The 20,169-nt window shown below is 38.5% G+C and overlaps 2 protein-coding genes across 4 annotated transcripts in view; both read left to right on the top strand.

The window, feature by feature from the left end:
* The first annotated feature begins 10,630 nt into the window (after positions 1 to 10,630).
* Positions 10,631 to 12,479, top strand: npy (neuropeptide Y). Of its 2 annotated transcripts, none has more exons than XM_038288905.1 (4): positions 10,631 to 10,730; positions 10,950 to 11,137; positions 11,995 to 12,088; positions 12,162 to 12,479. In XM_038288905.1, the coding sequence occupies exons 2-4, from the start codon at positions 10,950 to 10,952 to the stop codon at positions 12,225 to 12,227; spliced, it is 348 nt and encodes a 115-aa protein (XP_038144833.1). In that variant the 5' UTR covers positions 10,631 to 10,730; the 3' UTR covers positions 12,228 to 12,479. The 2 variants fall into 2 exon arrangements, with proteins under 2 accessions (XP_038144833.1, XP_038144834.1); XM_038288906.1 differs by having other exon boundaries at positions 11,995 to 12,084.
* A 5,581-nt stretch (positions 12,480 to 18,060) lies between these two features.
* mpp6b (membrane protein, palmitoylated 6b (MAGUK p55 subfamily member 6)) overlaps positions 18,061 to 20,169 on the top strand; it is a 33,405-nt gene continuing 31,296 nt past the window's right edge. Inside the window, exon 1 of one of the 2 annotated variants that reach the window (XM_038288780.1) lies at positions 18,061 to 18,210. The gene's annotated coding sequence lies outside the window, so the exon portion shown is untranslated. The remainder of the gene's footprint in view (positions 18,211 to 20,169) is intronic. The other variant, XM_038288781.1, reaches the window with a different exon arrangement.

Below are 20,169 nucleotides of genomic sequence, written 5' to 3' on the forward strand. Positions count from 1 at the left end.
GTGCAAAAAAAAAAAAACAGCAATGCAGTGCTGCTTTTTACTGAGGTTCACCCAGATGTTTGATTTTAGAAATGAAGATATACTTTTCAATCCTGATATATCTTTTAGAGCCCACTTGTGTTTAGGAATGATTCAAGAAAGGTATTGCATATCCCACTCTATGTCCATGAACAAAAAGTTTGTTCAGCATTTTCATATGTAGACATTGATGCTCTGACATAGCACACAAAGGTGATGAACTGTTTGAAAGGTCAATTGCAACGTTCATTCAGCCTTCTGATATGTTTAGAAATATAGTGTAGTCAGAGTAACGGCATTATTGAGTGGTTTATGTAGTTCCTTTATCACCAAGTGTAATGCATTATGCCATAGAGTACCAGAGACTGGCCCCACCATGTCCCTGACGAAGTAAGTGGGAGAAGATGGATGGATAAACAAGCAGTGTTTCAACTGCAGGCTGCATGGCGGAGAGGTGTGTAGCACTGCTGCCTTGTAGCAAGAACATGCTGGATTCAATTCCTTTCCCAGAGTCTGTCTGCATGGAGTTTGCATGTTCTCCCCATGCATGAGTGGGTTCTCACTGGGTACTCCTCCCAGAGTCCAAAAACATGACTGTTAGGTTAACTGGTTGCTCTAAAGATCTCCTTAGGTGTGAGGTTGTGTGTGCATGGTTGTGTGTCTCTGTGTTGCCCTGCGACAGACTGGCGACCTCTTCAGGGTTTACCCCGCCTCTTGCCCGTAGACTGCCGGTGATTGTTACTGACCCAACTGCGGCCCTGACAGGACTAAGCGGGAGAAGATGGACGGATAAAGTCAGTTGAACAGTGTAGGAACAGTTTGCATATGTGCCTCCCACTTTTTAAGGGACCGAAATGGACAAATTAGCAATTTTAATTCAAGCTTTTAATACATTTTTGCAAATCCTTTGCAGTCAAGTACAGCCTAAAGTCTGAAACGCATAAGCATCACCAGATGCTGGGTTTCATCTCTGATGATGCTCTGCCCGGTATGTACTGCAACTGTCTTCAGTTAATATTTGTTCTTGGAGCAGATAGGCAGATGATATTGCCCAATGAACTTCAGAGTTCATCCAGCTGTTTTTGTCAGGAGCCATATCATCAAAAAGTACAAGGAGCTGGTGCTATTGGCAGCCATACATGCCCATGTCATGACACTATCATCACCATGCTTCACTGATGAGGTTGCATCTTTGTATCATATTGAGATGTGATAGAAACAGATTCCGAAGGCAAACAGCACACTTGAAATGAACTCTAGACCTTTTATCTGCTCCTTGATAATATAGAAATATCATACACCTAGCCAGGGAACAGCTGATCAGCCATTTGTTCCATTACTTTTGGGAAATAATGGGACAAGTGGGAAGCACATTGACCTGGATTTGGATGTAAATATTCTCAGATTAGAGCTGAAATTCTGCAGTTGTTTATTTTTCCAAATCCCTTGTAGTGATGTATAGAGCCAAAAAGATTAGAATTGTGTTGCTTATCCAATATCTATAAACCTGACTTTATTTGTTCACTAATTAGACAATCCATTTGGGTTTGGCAATTTCAAGGAAATCATTTATTTGTCCGTATTGGGTCCTAGTTTAGTAGGGTTATGGTATGGTTCTGTTCTTCAGGGGTATATTCAGGGTTTTATTTTCAGTGAAATGAAATTGAAAAACTTCAGCATACCAATACATTATACTGTAGATGACCCTACTCTAACAACCTTAAGTTAATGAGGGAGTAATGAATGGAAGAAAATTAACTGCCTCCTCAGAGTCCTAAACGAGTCCATACACTATTGGGATGTATTAGAACAAAAAAAATGTTAGTCTGGGCATCTTTTCCCTCATCAGCTGTGTTTATATGCACAAACGTTTACGATCGGAGTGAAATGTATGAGGACTCAAAAACCTAAAAAAAAAAATGGCACTGATTTAGTAATTGAGTTAAAACTGACTTTAAAAGGACTAAGCATGTGTCATGTAAATGTATCAGATGGAATAATCTGACCACTGTCTATCACTTAGAGTACCTGTGAAGTGGGGTGGGCATGCACACTCGGGTCAGCTTGCCTAATCCAGAATAACTTCTAAACTCCTGAAAAGGGTTCGCATGCTTGCTGATCAGACTGTCAGCCTGCATATTCTACCCCCTTCAGACAGATTGCAATTATTGCATGACCTCACAAACATGCTTTAAGAATGTCCACAAACATGGGTGCTCCTGTGGCGTGGAGGTAGAGCGCATGACCCATATACTGGATGTCACAGGTTTGGCCCTGCTGGCCTTTGCTGGAGGTCTCTCCCCTCTCTTTTAACCCACTTTCCTGTCTGCATACACAGTAAATGTTGCAGTGTTAAAGTTACACTTTGAGTGTTAAAGTAACACTTTCAGAGTACATTTGGTCCCACACTAATTCAGAGTGGGACCAAATGTACTTGAGTGTTACTTTAACACTGCAACATTTACTTTGTACTTGTAAAAGAAAACAAAATAAAGGCAACTAGAGCCTAAATAATAATTTCTAAGAATGTCCACAAACGTGGACAACCTTCCAAGCAGTCTGTCAAAGGTTTGGACTTATTGTATATAGCTCTTTTTTTTAAGTCAGGGAACTCCAAACCACATAACACTACATTTAGTCATTCCTTTACTCACACATTGAGACACACACTAACCTACACTGTAGCCACAGCTCCCCTGGGGCAAAGCAGAAGCGAGGCTGCTATACAAAGGCGCCACCAGGCCCTCGGACCAACATCAGTAGCCGCTGCGGGTGAAGTGTCTTGATGAAGGACAACACGACCGAAGCGAACAAAGCTTAGGTCCACCTGGCAACCCTTCTGTGTCACTCCTGTTACCCAAGTGATGACAGTGGCTTAAGATGATGTTAGTGGTTATGCTGCAAAGGGAAGGGTGAAATCAATTTAAACCCAGAGTCAAAAATGGGATAACCATCCGTGCATAAAGGCAGATGAGAAAGTACGTTTTATGTGAAAATTGGTGTGAAAACAGCTATCAGCATTGTAAAATACACATATTCAATTAGAATTTGTTGGCAATAACCAACTGGACCTTGGACTTCTTACATCCGAAGTTTCAAACTCAATTAGAACAAATCCTCACTTCTAATAAGGCTACTGGACATTAGACATACTTTGCACTGCCATAAAAAATGTGAAAAAAAGAAATAGATTTATAACCTCCAGTCTTGTGAACCAAAATGACACCACTCTGAAAGAAAGTCCTTCTTGTTTTCTGCAGTTGAAGACCAAGTGCCATGGGAACAATGCCTTTGTGCTGCAGTTTGGAGAGAAAGCTGGAACAACACAGGGGTCCTACTGTGAAGACTCTGCCATTATTAGATGTCAGAGTCCTCATTTGCACTTTTTCCTTTCAGCAGATCAGTGAAATCTATCTCTTATATAATCCTAACCTCTTCATATGAACTAACAAATGCTTTTTTAAGGGCGTTGGGTCAGGGTCACTATTTTTGTGTTCAGGTGAGATTTTCATGCAAAAAATAAAAAGCAATGCAGAAAGCAGATCTCTAACTAGCTTAGGAGCGTGACCTTTTCCTTTTCACAAACAGTATTTCTTTCCAAACGCAAGTAGACAGATTGTCAGCATTGTACAGTACAGGTGCTGGTCATAAAATTAGAATATCATGAAAAAATAGATTGATTTCAGTAATTCCATTTAAAAAGTGAAACTTGTATATTATATTCATACATTACATACAAACTCATATATTTCAGATGTTTATTTTGTTTAATTTTGATGATTACAAATGACAACAAATGAAAATCTCAAATTCATCATATCAGAAAATTAGAATATTACTGAAGACCAATAAAAACAAAGGATTTATAGAAATGTTGGCCAACTGAAAAGTATGAACATGAAAAGTATGAGCATGTACAGCACTCAGTATTTAGTTGGGCCTCCTTTGGCCTGTATTACTGCAGCAATGCGGCGTGGCATGGAGTCGATCAGTCTGTGGCACTGCTCAGGTGTTATGATAGCCCAGGTTGCTCTAATAGTGGCTTTTAGCTCTTCTGAATTGTTGGGTCTGGTGTATTGCAACTTCTTCTTCACAATACCCCATAGATTTTCTATGGGGTTAAGGTCAGGAGAGTTTGCTGGCCAATTAAGAACAGGGATACCATGGTCCTTCAACCAGGTACTGGTAGCTTTGGCACTGTGTGCAGGTGCCAAGTCCTGTTGGAAAATGAAATCTGCATCTCCAAAAAGTTGGTCAGCTGCAGGAAGCATGAAGTGCTCTAAAACTTCCTGGTATGTGGCTGCGTTGACCCTGGACCTCAGAAAACACAATGGACCAACACCAGCAGATGACATGGCACCCCAAACCATCACTGACTGTGGAAACTTTACACTGGACTTCAAGCAACGTGGATGAAGTGCCTCTCTTCTTTTACTCCAGACTCTGGGACCTTGATTTCCAAAGGAAATGCAAAATTTACTTTCATCAGAGAACATGACTTTGGACCACTCACCAGCAGTCCAGTCCTGTTTCTCTTTAGCCCAGGCAAGACGCTTCTGACGCTGTCTGTGGTTCAAGAGTGGCTTGACACAAGGAATGCGACAGCAGAAACCCATGTCTTTCATACGTCTGTGTGTGGTGGTTCTTGAAGCACTCACTCCAGCTGCAGTCCACTCTTTGTGAATCTCCCCCACATTTTTGAAGGGGTTTTGTTTCACAATCCTCTCCAGGGTGCGGTTATCTCTCTTGCTTGTACACTTTTTTCGACCACATCTTTTCCTTCCCTTCGCCTCTCTATTAATGTGCTTGGACACTGAGCTCTGTGAACAGCCAGCCTGTTTAGCGATGACCTTTTGTGTCTTGCCCTCCTTGTGCAAGGTGTCGATGGTCGTCTTTTGGACAACTGTCAAGTCAGCAGTCTTCCCCATGATTGTGTAGCCTATAGAACTAGACTGAAAGACCATTTAAAGGCTTTTGCATGTGGTTTGAGTTAATTAGCTGATTAGAGTGTGGCACCAGGGGCCATCAATTTTGAACCTTTTCACAATATTCTAATTTTCTGATATGATGAATTTGAGATTTTCATTTGTTGTCATTTGTAATCATCAAAATTAAACAAAATAAACATCTGAAATATATGAGTTTGTATGTAATGTATGAATATAATATACAAGTTTCACTTTTTAAATGGAATTACTGAAATCAATCTACTTTTTCATGATATTCTAATTTTATGACCAGCACCTGTAGCTTACAGAACTAAGTAACAATTTAGATGTCAAGACTTAGAACAAAAATTGGTGGTACCCTAAGAAAACAACAGAAAAGTTGGCTTTTTATCAAATTTATCTTCTCTTTCTGTTTGGATGCAACTGCCTGGGCGAGGAGAAAGATGCTGCTTGCATGTTAGTATTCCCTTTCTCCCCTTGATCACTGTAAATTTGAAAAGTGTGATTCATGGTGGCAGAAAATTATGGGGTTCTTTCATCTTAACAAATCTCATAGAAGAACTTATTGTACGAACTAGGAGGCTGATGAGAGGCGGAGAAGGCAGATTTGCATTTAAAAAAGCTTATTCTCAAAAGGAATCTGTCTTTACAAATCTGATTTCTAATAAGGAAAAAACTTTCACCAAGCTTTTATTGCATGTATAACTTTCCGTACCTTAAGGAATGCAGGGGATATCACAGAGAAATTTGTTAGGAGCATTTTCAGATATGTAATCAGCTCAGTGGACAGTACAGGAGATGATTGCCATCTTTGCAAGGGCGTATATCATTAGCAGTAATGCTGATTAAAACTGATGATCACATTTTCAGTTAATCTTTTAGTTCACATCCCCAATTAGCATTTTTTTACTACCCGGGGTGGATCACGAATATAATTCAAGAAGAGAATTTTATAAGACTCAACTCGTCAACACCCCTATTAATGCAAACCAAAGATTCGCAATAATCTGTTTGTAACATTAGTTGTATACAAAGGATCAATCGTAAAGTATAGATATTTCTTAAACCATAGCCTGACAACTTACTGGGACTTTACCGCAAATTTAGGAATGTAAAAAAAGCTGCAGGACTAGAATCCAGAATAATCAACAATGCATCTTTAAGCAACACCATAAACTGTTCTAATCTCTGAGGTCAGAAACTCTGCAATCTGAAGGCTGCCTCACAGCCTCATTATTACGTTGTGAGAGTGTTGGACTTAAATTAAACCCCAGGCAACAAACATATACAACAACAAATATGTTCCTAATCTTAATGGCATTTTTACCTTGTTAATGACAGATTTTAAAAAGATGATTTATAACATGAATTTTATAAAATCCACAAATCTGAATTCCTGGACTTTGTAACATTACACTAAAATTATTTTGTCTAAAGTTATTTTCTTCAGACCATGTTCCTTAACCACATTCTCAAATTGGCATTAGCTTTTCTAAAAACTTAATTTTTTTTTTTTTTTACGTCTGTTTTGGCCTCCCTAGATTCCTCAAAGTAGAAATAAATTACTTATTAAATAAATAGGGAACTTATTAAATAGTTAAATAACATTTTCCCTTTTTATCTCACACATAAAACTTCTTTGGGTTTGGATTCCTTCTGAAGATGATTTTACATTATAATACATAATGGGGTATACGTACTTTTTCCAAGTCCATCTTGACTGGGATCTAAACCTTTGTTCCTATAACTGTGTACAGCATTTTTATCAAATCAGACCCATTGCCTGTTAGCTATTGTATTGCCCCTCTGCCAACAGCTCCTTTAAACAAGAAGAGAACTTTGAAATGATTTGTGCCTAAATGCAAAAGATTTGCTTATTTCTCAGGCAGTTGGCTTGTGAGGCTACTGATCTGCTGTGTCACCCTTTAGCAAAAAGTAGTTTTTTCAAGTATACTATGGTAAAAGTACACTAATTTCATACTTAAAATCAGGCAGTGCACTTCGAGTTTACTTTTTCTAAACTATATTTCATAGTTTAGAACTTTCATAGTGAACTTGACTACACTATTGTTAATTTCATTGTTAACTAAAGTACACTTTAAATATACTTTTGTAAACTTAAAAATGTCCCAATTTAGTTGCCCCCAGCATTATGGAAAATCTTGTTATTTCTAGGTATTTCTATTGTTATGATTAGTTAAGATAATATAACACATTTAATTACATGAATGCAATGAAAAAATAATTATTTTTGACAGATATTATTCCCAGCCATCAGTGCCAGATTATTATTGATCCTTGTGTGAGAGTTCTGTAGTGTACCCAGTTGTGTTTCTGATTACCTAATCCTGACTAGTTTCTTCCTCTGGACTCCAGAGTTTTTGCCAGTCCACAGAAAAACCCAACAGAGTCCGAAGATCGGCCAGGCAAACAGCTCAGACAGGGGCAGCCTCATGACTTTGCCCTGTGCATTATTCTGCCTTCCTGCTTGGATCTGACCTCCTGCCAGTTCTGCAGCCTTCCTGTCTTCAGTGTCTGGAACTCTCTGGCAGGGTCCGTTGCGTCTTGTCAGCCGACCGGCTAGAATCATCCTCATTCTCTAGGGACAGACTGAACTGTGAAACCAGGTTAGTGTGTCGCACGCTCATAATCATCCTCCGTCAGATTATCGTGGTCTCTAACCTGTGTTTCTCTCCTATAACATTCCTACTTTAGACGCCCTAGCTCCTGATACCCCAGATCCACAGTCCGTCATTTGAATAAACACTTTTTTAGGTTATTCCACTGCTTGTCTTGCCTGAATTCTGGGTCCTTCCGCTTCTGAGTCATTACAGATTGCTTATTTATGCTATGGTGTTTTTAGAGTAACACAGAGAGAAAGACACTTCTCTTTCATAAATGGTCTGCAAGGAAATCCAAAGACTTCAGCTTTGGCCTCATCTGACCTGACTGTATTTTCCCAGTTCTTCACTGGTTAGTCAAAATCCTCTGCAAAATAACTTCAAACAAGCTCATCATGCTGCTTCTTCACTCAGCAGTGGGATCAGAGGACACTGTCATCAAGTCTGATAATGTTTTCATGGTAAAACTGTAGTCTGAAGCTCTTTGGGATTGATCCTCTGCTTTTAGGACAACCCTTTCTATTACTCCTTTGAATCTTCTTCCCTCCACTAAAAATCTTACAAGAATCATCTGGGTAGGGATGGTTTATGGTAAAGGGATTCAGAATCCAAAAAACGCTCACTGAAATGTTCAGAAGTTTAAATATACAATCCTAACAGCTGCTTTTGGTATGTTTTGAAGTAGAAACACTTTCTACTTTTACAAACTTTGTTATTCTGTGCAATACCTTTTTTTTTGTTAAGATAAAACCTTTTTATAAGAAATCTGTTGGCTGTTTTTACCTTGCACAATTTGTGCTGAATGTTTGTTTCGCTCATTATATGTATTTTTTAAGCACCTTTATTGAAGTAATTCAGCAAAAGTCAACCTACTTAATGTCAGCAGTATCACAATATGTCATAAACTCCCACCACTGCTCCTCACCAGGCACATGGCATCTCTATCAGGAAGCACGATGGTAGCAACTTTATGCTCTGTGGATGCACTTCACCAGGCTGATAAACAAATAGAGAGAAATATGGTCCAGGATGACAACCTACATCAGAAAACTTAAATAACACAATTAAGGGCAATTTATCATAGCAACCTGGTCAGAAATACAAATAAAGACACTAAAATAATGAATAATGATATGTTTTGACCAAAGGCATATGATAATGGCAACCTGAAGGCATTAAAATGAAACATGTCAATAAGACATGCCTCCCATCCAGATCCGACCAGCTTTCTGGGTGACCCAACCATTTTGGAGTGCATGCAGCCATATTCAGTCTGTCTGTGATTCACAACTTGGTATGTCAAAATGGACAGCCAAAGCCATGCAGAACAGACCTGAAAACAAGGTGATTGATGATGTAGAGTGGCCAAATCTGAGCACATGTCTGAATCCTAATGAGGAATTCTTCATGGACAGAGTAAAGAGCTGTGAATTTAGCCAAAGATACAACTACTAAATACTGAACATTCATATTTTCAAACAATTCACATGCTTTTTTTTCTTCAGTTCTATGTTTAAAGGTTGCGTTGATTTTTTTTTTTAAATTGGGGTAGATTATATTGGCCATTATTTCGTTTACAAAAGAGAGTAAAACATCCAAAGGCAACATTTTTCCCATGTCCGTTCTACACTGTAATTTGTGGTTGTAAGTTGACACTAAATAAAAGAGTTTAAGTGCTCTGGTACTTTTGTGAGGTACTGTGCCTTAAAACTAGGTTCTGAAATTTACCAGACTGTCAACTCCCTGTATAGAGGAACTTAAGGTTCCACTCATCTGCCTTTTAGGGTGGTTAAGCTTTTAATTCAGAGGACATTAACTAAGTTGCCCCTATCTAAAATACTGAAAGCCTTCTAGAGGAGTTTTTTTTAACAAAGCTCTCTGATCTTTACGCCCCCAACCCCCCCCCCCCCCCCCCCCCCCCCCCCTGTTTACACATCTGCTTCAAAATCCCATGTCAGCCATCTACAGGCTCACGCTGCTTCCCTTTGAATGATGATATACCTGTTAAAGAGAGTCTTCAAGGGCACATGTGTCTCCTGAAGAGGAGTAAATCTTTTAATTCCTGCCAGTCAGTCATGACTCCACGCTCCATGTTATCTCGCTTGTGTCACCCTCCTCGTCTCTCTCTTTGCATCCGGTGCTATACAAAAAAAGCACTCAACACATCCTCTGAGATAGTTAGAAAGCAGCGTTACCAAAGAATGCTGATTTTTGACAGATTACATGGAAGCAAGCTGCTGCACAAAAGGATTATGAATGGGAGGTAAATGAAGCTCTTGGCGATGCAGATTCACAGCAAATGCTATTTGGGTTTTCTTATTAAGTAGGTCTCTTGGAGACTGGGCCCTTCGTTGACGCATCTATATATTCAAATTTGTTCCTTTTGTTCACTTAACGAGTCACAGTCACTTTTCTTTTCCATCTGATGCAGTGAGCCACATAATGAAATTAATGTACTAATTCAGTCGTGTAGATGTGAACCAGTTTGAGACCTTTTTGTTCCACACATCCCGGGGCATCTGCTTTTGGTGAGGCAGCCCATGTGTAAAAGTTTCATTTGAACTTGGTCCAAAGTGCTGCATTGCTGGCATTCTTTAGCACCTTCATGTTAGATGATTTATCTTATTTTGAAAATGAGATCAATCAGTCATAATCTGACTGTTCAATAATTAATGACTTGCTTCCTCCATTAAGGAACTTTAAGTTTCAAAATGTTGATATAGTGTATATGTTTATAGCATACTTTGACTATATGGAGTATTTCATTTCCACATTGATGTGTTTTAATCTGTACAGTGGAAAAGTTGACTTAGTGGGCTTGTATGCTCACGTCTTCCTTAAGCAGCTAACTTTCCAGGCTCTCGCTGGAAACAAAGCTTATTAACTTACTCTATTTTTAGTTTGCTTTTTCATTGTAATGATACAAACTACACATGCACTTACGCACCTTGATGAAGACATCAGCAGTGACGTTAAGATGAAGGAAGGCAGAGACCAGGGCCAAACAGAGAGGAGCTCTTTTTTCTTTTTTTCCTAGAGCGCGTCTGGCGCGCACTGATAAAAACCCCTTGTCGCGCACAGAGCGCACAGAGGAGCAGAGAAGAAACAACAGGACACATCTGACTTAGACCTTCTGACAAATGTAAGTACTTGGAAATTTCACTATTTATTCTAAGAAATAAAAAAAGTAGACCATTCATCTCTTTTTTAAATGCATTCATTCCTTTATTTAATAATCCTAGAAATTGTATGGCTTTGAACGCAAAACAAAGTGCATGCGAGTTTTGATGTAGAAAGAGGCATGCAGCAGAAGCAGCAGTATTTAAGCGTGGCACAGACTGGATTGTCTTCTCTGTGTCAGATGCATCCTAACTTTTTGAGCTGGCTGGGGACTCTGGGGCTCCTGCTGTGGGCGCTGGTCTGCCTGGGAGCCTTGACAGAGGGGTACCCAGTGAAACCCGAGAACCCCGGGGAGGATGCTCCGGCGGAGGAGCTGGCCAAATACTACTCTGCCTTGAGACACTACATCAACCTCATCACAAGACAGAGGTAAGGAGTAAAAATTGGTAACATAGAATAGAAGAGAATTTTAAAAGGTAAATTCAAATTAATATAGGCAAGAAGTTGTTAATCTCTTTGAGAAAAAAAAAAAACTATTTCTATCTGTCTATCTGAATGATTTTGGTGAGGTAAATTTGTATCCTTGTAATAAGATAATTAAAATAAATAAATAATAAAACAATTAAAATAAAATTTATTTTTTATTTAGTTTATAAGTGAATTTAAAAGCATTTTTTAGATTTCTTTAAAAAATAATAATAAGAGTTCCCATTATACTACCAGGATTTTCTGTAAAGTCCCCCATAGTTTTCCTCGCATTTGGAAGCCTCTGCAAGCAATAAACCACTCCAGGATATCTGTGGTCCCCACAGGACTTATCAAAAGCACAGGAAGGGACGAGGAAACCCCCTGTGAAGCAGCTTGTGTCTCTGTCTTCCTAGATTATTGTCTGACTCTGCTTGGGTTTGGATGAGGACACAAACACAGGCAGAAAAAATGAAATACTAAAACGTGCAAACTTACTTGTGCCAAGCCATTTGTATCATTAGTTAATAATACTAATAATAATTTTTACCAAATAAAGTGCTGAATGGCAGGAGACAACACTTGTAAAATAAGAAATAAAAATACACTTCATAAACAGATAAAAACAATACACAAGAGAAAACACCAATAAGGAAAGAACAGAAGCTTAGGAATTGAGTTAGGTGAGTTTTTAGCCAAGCTTTAAAAACCTCCAAGGAACAAGCCTGCTGAATATCTAGAAGGAGACAAACATGGAGTACGAAAGGAAGATGGATGCTCTCCTAAGCATTTCATTTTCGTTGTTTCCTTGTGAATTTAAGGTATGGTAAAAGGTCCAGTCCTGAGATTCTGGACACGGTGGTCTCAGAGATGCTGCTGAAGGAAAGCAGAGACACACTTCCACAGTCAAGGCATGTAAGGTATTCTGTGAGTTGAAGTTCTCCATTTGCGTAAAATAAAGCTGATCTCTTTCCTTTCCTTTCCCCAGATACGACCCATCCTTGTGGTGATGGCCCTCATTCGTCCACCACCTTGGTCACTTCTGACGCGCTGATAATGTCCACGTCTGTCCGTTCATCCTGCCATGCCCCACCCAATCACAGCTCTGTCTTTTCACCTGTTACCTGTTCAAATTGTTGCATAGCTTATCTCTGTCTCTGTGTATAAGCTTCAATTACCCATCTTGCCATAACACTGTAAATAGTTTATTGAGAGTCATCTGAGCACCCCAATGATACATGGCGGGGGGCGTGTCGATTGTATTGTATATCTGTGCTATTAAACAATCACTGTTTGAACAAAAGCATTTTTGGCATATGTTCAATGAGGCTCACATACATATAAGTGCTGAAATTGGTCAGTCACGTATTCAGGTCAGTGAGTTATTGGTGTCATAACAGATATGTGTCCTCAGCTGTGAAGACCTGGGAGCTCTCTGTTAGATTTCATGCTGTTTTTTAGCTTTTAAAAGATTAAGATCACCAAAATAACTTAAGCTTATTAGAAAAAGTAATTGCTCCCTCAAAAACAATTTTGGGCACTGGGGCTGACATCAGATACCATCAAACATTCCTTGTAACCTGGGTTTTACATCACTGGAGTGATTTTGTTAATCATGGCAGATTAAGCCCCAGCACAACATCTCAATTATATTTAAATCCAGACTTTGACTAGACCATTCCAAATCTATTTGTCTTTGTGTCTGTAAGTACTTCAGTGTTGGACTTGTTGATGCATTCCAGGTCATTGTCCTGCTGAATAATTTTGCTCAAACTTTTGCTCACAAACAGACTTTCACCAGTGCTGTAGTCATTATTCATTTTTTTCTGACCTCTTGGATGAGTTATATATGCAATCTTTAAATAACTGCAGTTGCCATGTTTTCTCCTGTTTTGGTTAAAGACTCCGGGGTTTGCTGAAGTCCAAAAAAGCTCAGTGATTTGGTTTCTGAATTATTCTCAACAATTCTTTAGATATGTTGCTATTTGACTTATTTTAGCCTATGTCATGATGTGATGCAGGTAACATGAAAGTGATTTCTTGATTCTACGTGTCGACCAGGTATTATTTCTGGACTTAACTTATGAAACTGAAGCAAAGATACGGACTGACACAGTTAATTACTGTTTTAATGGTTAATCATGTTTGTACTAAATGAAGATTAGTTCAGAATATGTTTTATGCTAAATCTGTCAGGCTCAGAACAAAAGGACCCAGTATTCGAAGTGGAAAGACAGGTTTAAAAACATGTTCATTTAAGACGAAACTGCAGAGAACAGCATCGACTTTTAAGGCAGGAACATCTGTAGGAGTAGAACACTGGATAGTGAAAATGTCCAAGGATGATTATGCATGTGTGAGTTACTGACCTTTGTTAAAGTTCTGTTTGTGACCCTGCGAGGCGGAGGTCTTTTCCGGTCCGGTGTCTTGCTAGCAGTAGTAGGCTCAGAGAGTCCCAGATGCTGAAGTCTCAGAACCGGGCAGATGAAGGAAGGCAGGATAATTCAGAGGACAAAGCCATTGTCGAAGAAGTGCTCGAGAGTCAGAGCAAGGATTTCAGAGGTCCAGATAAGTACAGAAAGGAAATGCAGGATGGTGTCAAGAAGCAGTTCCAGGTTCGGTACACAGGCAGAAATCCAGGAGAATTGCAAAAATCGGTCAGGTAAACAGATCAGAACAGGCAGGCTCAGTGGTCCAAAGGCCGAACAGGTCAGAATCAGGCAATCAGAAACACTCAGGAAAGCTAGAGAACTCTCACCAAAGGCTTGAATAATTTGGCACTGATGACTGGTTAGGGGGCTGGTTAAGTAGAAGCTGAGACAGGGGAATTGGATGAACTGTAATGAGAACTGGGCAGAGCTAGGCAGGTAAATGAAATGAGTAATCATGAAAGTAATCTGCGCCAAGATCATGACAAAATCATAGGTTAATATGTACTTTGTTCCGGAAGTTTACATGTTCTCAATGCATGGATTATCTCTGGGTACTCTGTTTTTTTTTTGCCACACTCTAAAAACATGGTGTTTGATTGGTTTTTCTAAATTGCCCTTAGGTGTGAGTATGTGCATCTTGTTGTGTCTTATGTCAGCCTGTGATTAGCAGGTGAACTGTGTGCCTTGCCTTTCACCCAAAGGCTGCTGGAGAGGTTCCAGCCCCTGAACCTGACAGATAAGTAGGGTTATAAGATGCAGATATGGATTTCAAGAAACTTAAAAAAAAACATGGCATCATTTAACCATATAGACAAACAATATGGTGGAGCATAAGCAGTTCTAGACAGGGGCCCATAGGGGCCAGTGCCCCTGTAGAACTGGCCCCAGACAATGTTAAAGTCCCTCTACTGAAAACATACACAGTAGAAATGTATATATAACCAGCTTAAATTTTCTTGAAGTAAGTTTATGTCAAGGTATTTTTCAATTATCCAGAAGTGAGACATTGTGTAAACAAAAGAAAAGATGGATCTTGTCTTTATAAGTTTATTCTAACAGGGTTTGAAGGTACATGCTTTGAGAGAATGAACATGTGCCCTGACTTGAGGGTTGATCAGATTTTACAGCTTTTGAAACACACAAACAAACATGGGCAGGTTTTCATCTGATTCAAAGAGGTAAGATTTTGCAAATGGAACAAGATGATTTATGTTTAAGGAAAAAAAACTTCACTATTATCTTATTACAAGAGCATAATATATCTAATTATCTTTTTCAAGAGCGGAAATACTCATTCCTTTGGCAGATGATCTTATTTACCTGCTGAAATTAAGGAAAATGCACTTATTTGAAGAATATTTTTTCTTTGTTAGACTGATTTTTAGAGTATCACTCTAAATATGTCTTATGAGGATATATGATGACAAGACAGACTGTCACTCATTATTCCCTGAAACCAATTTAATATTTTAAAATAATTTCCTATAACAATTATTCAGAAATTAAAGTCCACTTTAAGCTTCATCCAAACTAAGATAAGATAACAGTTTTATCCGGTTAGTTTAGTGTTAGCTTTTTAACTCACTTAATATACTAAAGAATGCATTCCTGCCCTAGTTTTATTTATTTATTATTGCATCATTTCTTTTCTTACACACTGTTTACGTTCGATCACTGCTGCACTTCATGTAATGGAAATGTTAATTTCACTGCTAGGCTGCTGCTCATTCACTGTCTAAAAGCTGTTCAAAATGGAATTTAATTTTGTATACACTCCGTGTATACACTCCATTTTGTATACACGGAGTGTGACAATAAAAGTTGTCTGTTCCCTTGAAAACAATTTAATGAATTAAAAATTTTCTAAATTTAATCCAAAACCTTTTCTTCAGAAGACTTGGTCAGTGACATGCAGTTATTTAAATGTTCCCATGTAAAACTATTTTATGCTGTGTGTGTATATAATGGGGCATGTTGTCTCAAGTTTATTACTCAACTCAATGTGCTCCTTTAACTTAGATCATGTCTGGACCTGTGCGGGGAAGCACACCCTGCCTTTTACTCGAAAACAGTTATTAGAGGATACATAACAAAAAATAGGCTCAAATATGACCTGGTAGTCATGATAGATTAGATATTTTGATTGAAGAAATGTTTTTTTCACCAGTTAATAGCGCCATCTTGTGGCAGGAAGGGTAAGAGCCTGTTCTAACGTGAAATAGTTCAATTTCCAGAGCTCTAATCCTCTTGTCGTTTTGGTTTGTAAGATAGTATTTAGACAGTAAAAGGCTCAGAAAAACCAATCTGGAACAGAGATATTCATGGGGTAAACCCACGAAGCTCTTAGTTCAATCGGGATTTACTAGGATAAAAACTGGGACACTCTTTAACCTTTTTTTGCTTTCTATCTCAAAGCTTATAGTACATTTTATCTAAAGCTCATCAAATATAATAGAAAGAATATTAAACCTGACCGTTTAGACTTTTAAAGAAATTTTTTTTTAACAAAACTTAACAATTGCGAAATCAGATTTTAATAATAAAGTGTTAGATATACCAAAGTTACCAGGCTGATGTACAGGTCCACAAAACAAATAAAGAGAAAAGTAGAACAAAAAGAAAAGACGAACAAAAATATTTATGGAGATAAATCTGTTTTTAACACAGAAACACAGCGGCTACCAATATGTTTTTATGGTATGGTTTGGATGTTTGGGGTCAAGTAGCCAAAAGGCTACTACTTAGAACTGTAAATATACAGTCATATGTTTATATTACTATTTTTTTTATGTATTTATGACTGTTTTTCAAGGCTGCACTTTGAAAAAATGAAATTGTCTAGAGCTGTTTTTAAACAAAATTTATTTTTGTATACAATCACGTATACAAAATGACAAAATAAATCTGTCTAAGTCTAACTTCTCTCCCACATGCTTGCTGTGTCCCTTACAGTAGACTATATGGCTTGATATGCAAAGCAAACAGAACTTCTTTTTTTTTTTTTTTTCTTAACAGTTAATTTTCTTGATGCCTAAAAGAGCCCAACAGATTTTACTTTCACAAGTGTAGCAGTATGGCATTTGCCATATTGCTCCACTTGTTCCATGATTATAAATTGCTTTATTATAATTATGCAGGGAGTTTTACAGTTTATATGGACACTGCAATGTAAATAGAACTGAAGAGGAAAAACAGAAGAAGAAAAAAAGAGAAAAGATGAAAGAAAGAGGAGATAGAAAGGAGACAATAACAAATCATTTTCAGTCTGCTTCATCACCTGCAACAAGATGCAAAAAGAACAGCACAACCAACAGACATGGTACGAGACATACAATAAAGCAACACCTTGAAACTATCGCTGAAGTAGTATTATTTAGTCTGACAAGTACTCTTTGTTAGCTAAAGATAAGAGTGTGGGCTTTCTGTGAATCAAACAAACAAACAAGCAAAAAGGACTTCTTAAGGTTTTCTTTCAACGCCTTTTTTTGCCGCTCCTAAAAAATATCAATGTAAATATTTATATTCCTATCAACAGATTTCTCTAGCTGAGGTATGGATTTCTATAGCTCCTCCAGCCAATGTGTTTTAATCTAATCTCCACACTAGATCTTTGTTTCTACTAAGTGATGAGATTTCTGATGTCCTCCAACAACTTTCCAAAATGGGTAACATTATATTTTATGTAGGTGTGTCATAATAAACAAGGTTGAATAGAAAAATAATCCACATTTATAACAAAACTTCTAAAAAAAAACTTGGCAAACTGTAGTTGCTGGTGATTCATCCAGGTAATAGTCATTCCAAAGTAAAAAAACAACAAAAAAAAAACAATCCCCTGGACTTTGTTTCCCAGTTAAAATAAGTTTCGCTTCCCATCCAGGAAGCTTTTTCAATGGAAAATGTCAGGAATAGCGTTGAGTTCGAGGCTATATATAGTACGGTATATAGCTGAGTTTGAGGCTATATACAGTACTGTATATAGCCTCAAACTTAAAGTCCAGTGGATTGTTTTTTTTTTTTTCTTCTTTTAGGAAGGATAAACAGTATGCTCTTTCCCAACCTCTTCACTGTTCAGTACTATCTTGCTTTCCTATCTTTTATGTTTTGTTTTTGTTTTTTTGCAAAAAATCTGGATAAAGCCCTCTTTTTCTGTCTTTACTGTATTTAAAAAAAGATAGTGTACAGAAGAAGCAACAACATTTAAAAAAAAAATGTTCCCTTTACCCTAGAGACCTTTTAATAATATTGCTTTTATTTCCATATTCATGTAGAACCTACTAATATTCCTCTCACAGTCTCTTTCTTTTAGTTTTAATTCCCAGTTTAAATCATAACTGCTGTGCATTTAGTTATGCTCATATGTGTTGATGTGAATGGTGATAACTGAATACTATCTACATCTGTGATGGTTGTAACAAGTACCAGCCGTGATTGGTCGATGGCGTGTGACGCCAATGCTAAGGGCGTGGTCTGGTCGTTTGATTGGCGTTTTGTTCTCGGCAGTCTGCTGCGGGACCAGGACAGACAGCTGAAGAGAGGAGGGTCTCTGAATGTCCGACCGCTACAATCCGTGGATCACGGCGAACCCACGCGCGCTATCCACAGGTAAGTCACGTCTCGTGGACATACGCGAGCCGTTGCCGTGTCCTCCTGAGTTCATTCATAAATTGGTGTTGCAATGTCAGACAAAGACGGTCGGCGCAGCAGCGGCAGAGTTTGACAGAAGCTGCGCGCCTTTGCGCTGCCAGGACTCGTTTGCTCTTAGATCCTGCTGTGGATCTGTGTCTGGTTTGTTCATTTCTACCTCCTCCTTCCATGAAAGGGGGGGAGGATCTGACGCACGGTTGGGAAGTGTGCGCCCACCACGATGAATGGGCTCGGATGGGTAACAAAAAAATGGCCGCACGTGAGGTTAAAAAAAAAAAACAAAAAAAAACCTAAACGGTGTAAGCTTGGGCTATAACTGTCTGGCCAGCCGAGAAAAGGCGTAAAGCGTTTTGGCACGGATCTGTGCGCACGGTTCCAACTGTTCGTCAGCGCCGTGGCGCAGAGTCCCCAACCTGGAGGGATCGGAGGAAAGAGGAACAACACTGCGAGAGAAGGCTGGAAGTGTCCCGACACCATCTCCACAGGGAAATAATTCAAAACAAAATACAACAGGGCACCTTATAGGATGCTGAACATTTGTTCATATTCATTTTTAGATCTGGTTTTACTTGCTCTCTTAACAAACGAGTATCCAACGTAATAATAATGCGCCCACACAATGTCTGAGCCATTTCAACTTATGTGGGCACTTAATGGGATCATAAATGCTGCGCACAGGGCTGGCCAAAGGTTGTCCGCTGCCAGAAGCAAAATCTAATTTAAGTAGTTATGAAAGAACAACTTTTCTTTCCCTAAATAAGACTTTAATTACAAAATGTTACAATTGCTTTTGCTCCAAAGATCATCAGATGAGGAAATAAAAAAAGATGGAAATATTTTCTATATTATTAGGCACAATTTTAATGTCTCTGTGATACCTGGTCTTAAGATCAGAGGGTGTTGTTTTTCAGCATATTTGATAATTTTTTTTATGTCCTTTGTCAAAACATTTGCTGATTTCTGTTTTTTTTTTTTTTTTTTAAAAGGTTCACTCTGAATTTTTGTTTTTCTCTGTTTCTGGACATTTTCGCTACAGATTGGGACTGGGTTAATTATTTGCATTTGCAATATCATCACAATTTAGCAAGACCTAATTTTCGAATCGCATAGGCATTCAATTTTAGTCACACTACATTAAACAAGACACCAAATCACTCTCCAGCCCTTTAGGTGGCAGTAAGAGACTTGAAGTCAGTTTGCAGCAACACTGAAGGGAAGAGAGAGTTGCAGCTAGCGCACAGATCTATTGATGGAAAAAGTAAGAACTTTTTCTTGCAAAGGTTACAGTAAAGTCCTGCAACAACTGGATGAGCAAACTTTCAAGGTCATGGGGGAAAAACTGAAATGCTGGTGTGAAACATCTACATCTAGTGCAAAGGAAAATCAAATATTATTTGCAATATTGGTGTAAAATAATTGCAAATTAATTTTTTGTCAAAAGCATTCAGCCTTACTACAGACGCAGTCTGATAATTTTTTTTTTTCCTTCCATCCATCACATGTGCATTATTAGATTGAAGTACCGTTCTAGTAGAGCTGTCCAATATGGCTAAAAATGTTTCACGCTTTTATATCAGTTAATATTATGGCTAGTTTTTTGGTTTACCTGTTTGGACCAAGGGGGGGGGTTGCATTAAAATTGTAACCCAAACCCCATTCAAACATAATCTTTGACCTTTAAACCAGGTCAGCCTGCCTTGCATAGGCTCGGCCGATAAATTGAGAAGCTAGTGCGTTAAGACCAAACGCAATCTGAGCGTAGCATCTGATTTGCAAAGTCTAGGGTGGATGACCTCAAGCAACATCAACCTGTGGCATGTTCTTGGGGCGTCTGAGCATTGTTGGTGTCTGAGCATTGGTGCATCAGAGCATTGGCCCATCAGGGTGTTCGACACTCGGTTTCAGAAATCTGAATAT

This window comes from Cyprinodon tularosa, unplaced genomic scaffold (genome assembly GCF_016077235.1).
Source record: "Cyprinodon tularosa strain WSP-4 unplaced genomic scaffold, ASM1607723v1 ctg26, whole genome shotgun sequence".
Taxonomy (NCBI): domain Eukaryota; kingdom Metazoa; phylum Chordata; class Actinopteri; order Cyprinodontiformes; family Cyprinodontidae; genus Cyprinodon; species Cyprinodon tularosa.

What these genes read in the sequence shown, in the direction of transcription:
- npy (XM_038288905.1), top strand. Translation starts at nt 10,950, where the DNA reads ATGCATCCTAACTTTTTGAGCTGGCTGGGGACTCTGGGGCTCCTGCTG. An exon ending in AACCTCATCACAAGACAGAG is followed by an intron (nt 11,138 to 11,994) that starts GTAAGGAGTAAA and finishes TGTGAATTTAAG; the next exon opens with GTATGGTAAAAGGTCCAGTC. An exon ending in CACTTCCACAGTCAAGGCAT is followed by an intron (nt 12,089 to 12,161) that starts GTAAGGTATTCT and finishes TCCTTTCCCCAG; the next exon opens with ATACGACCCATCCTTGTGGT.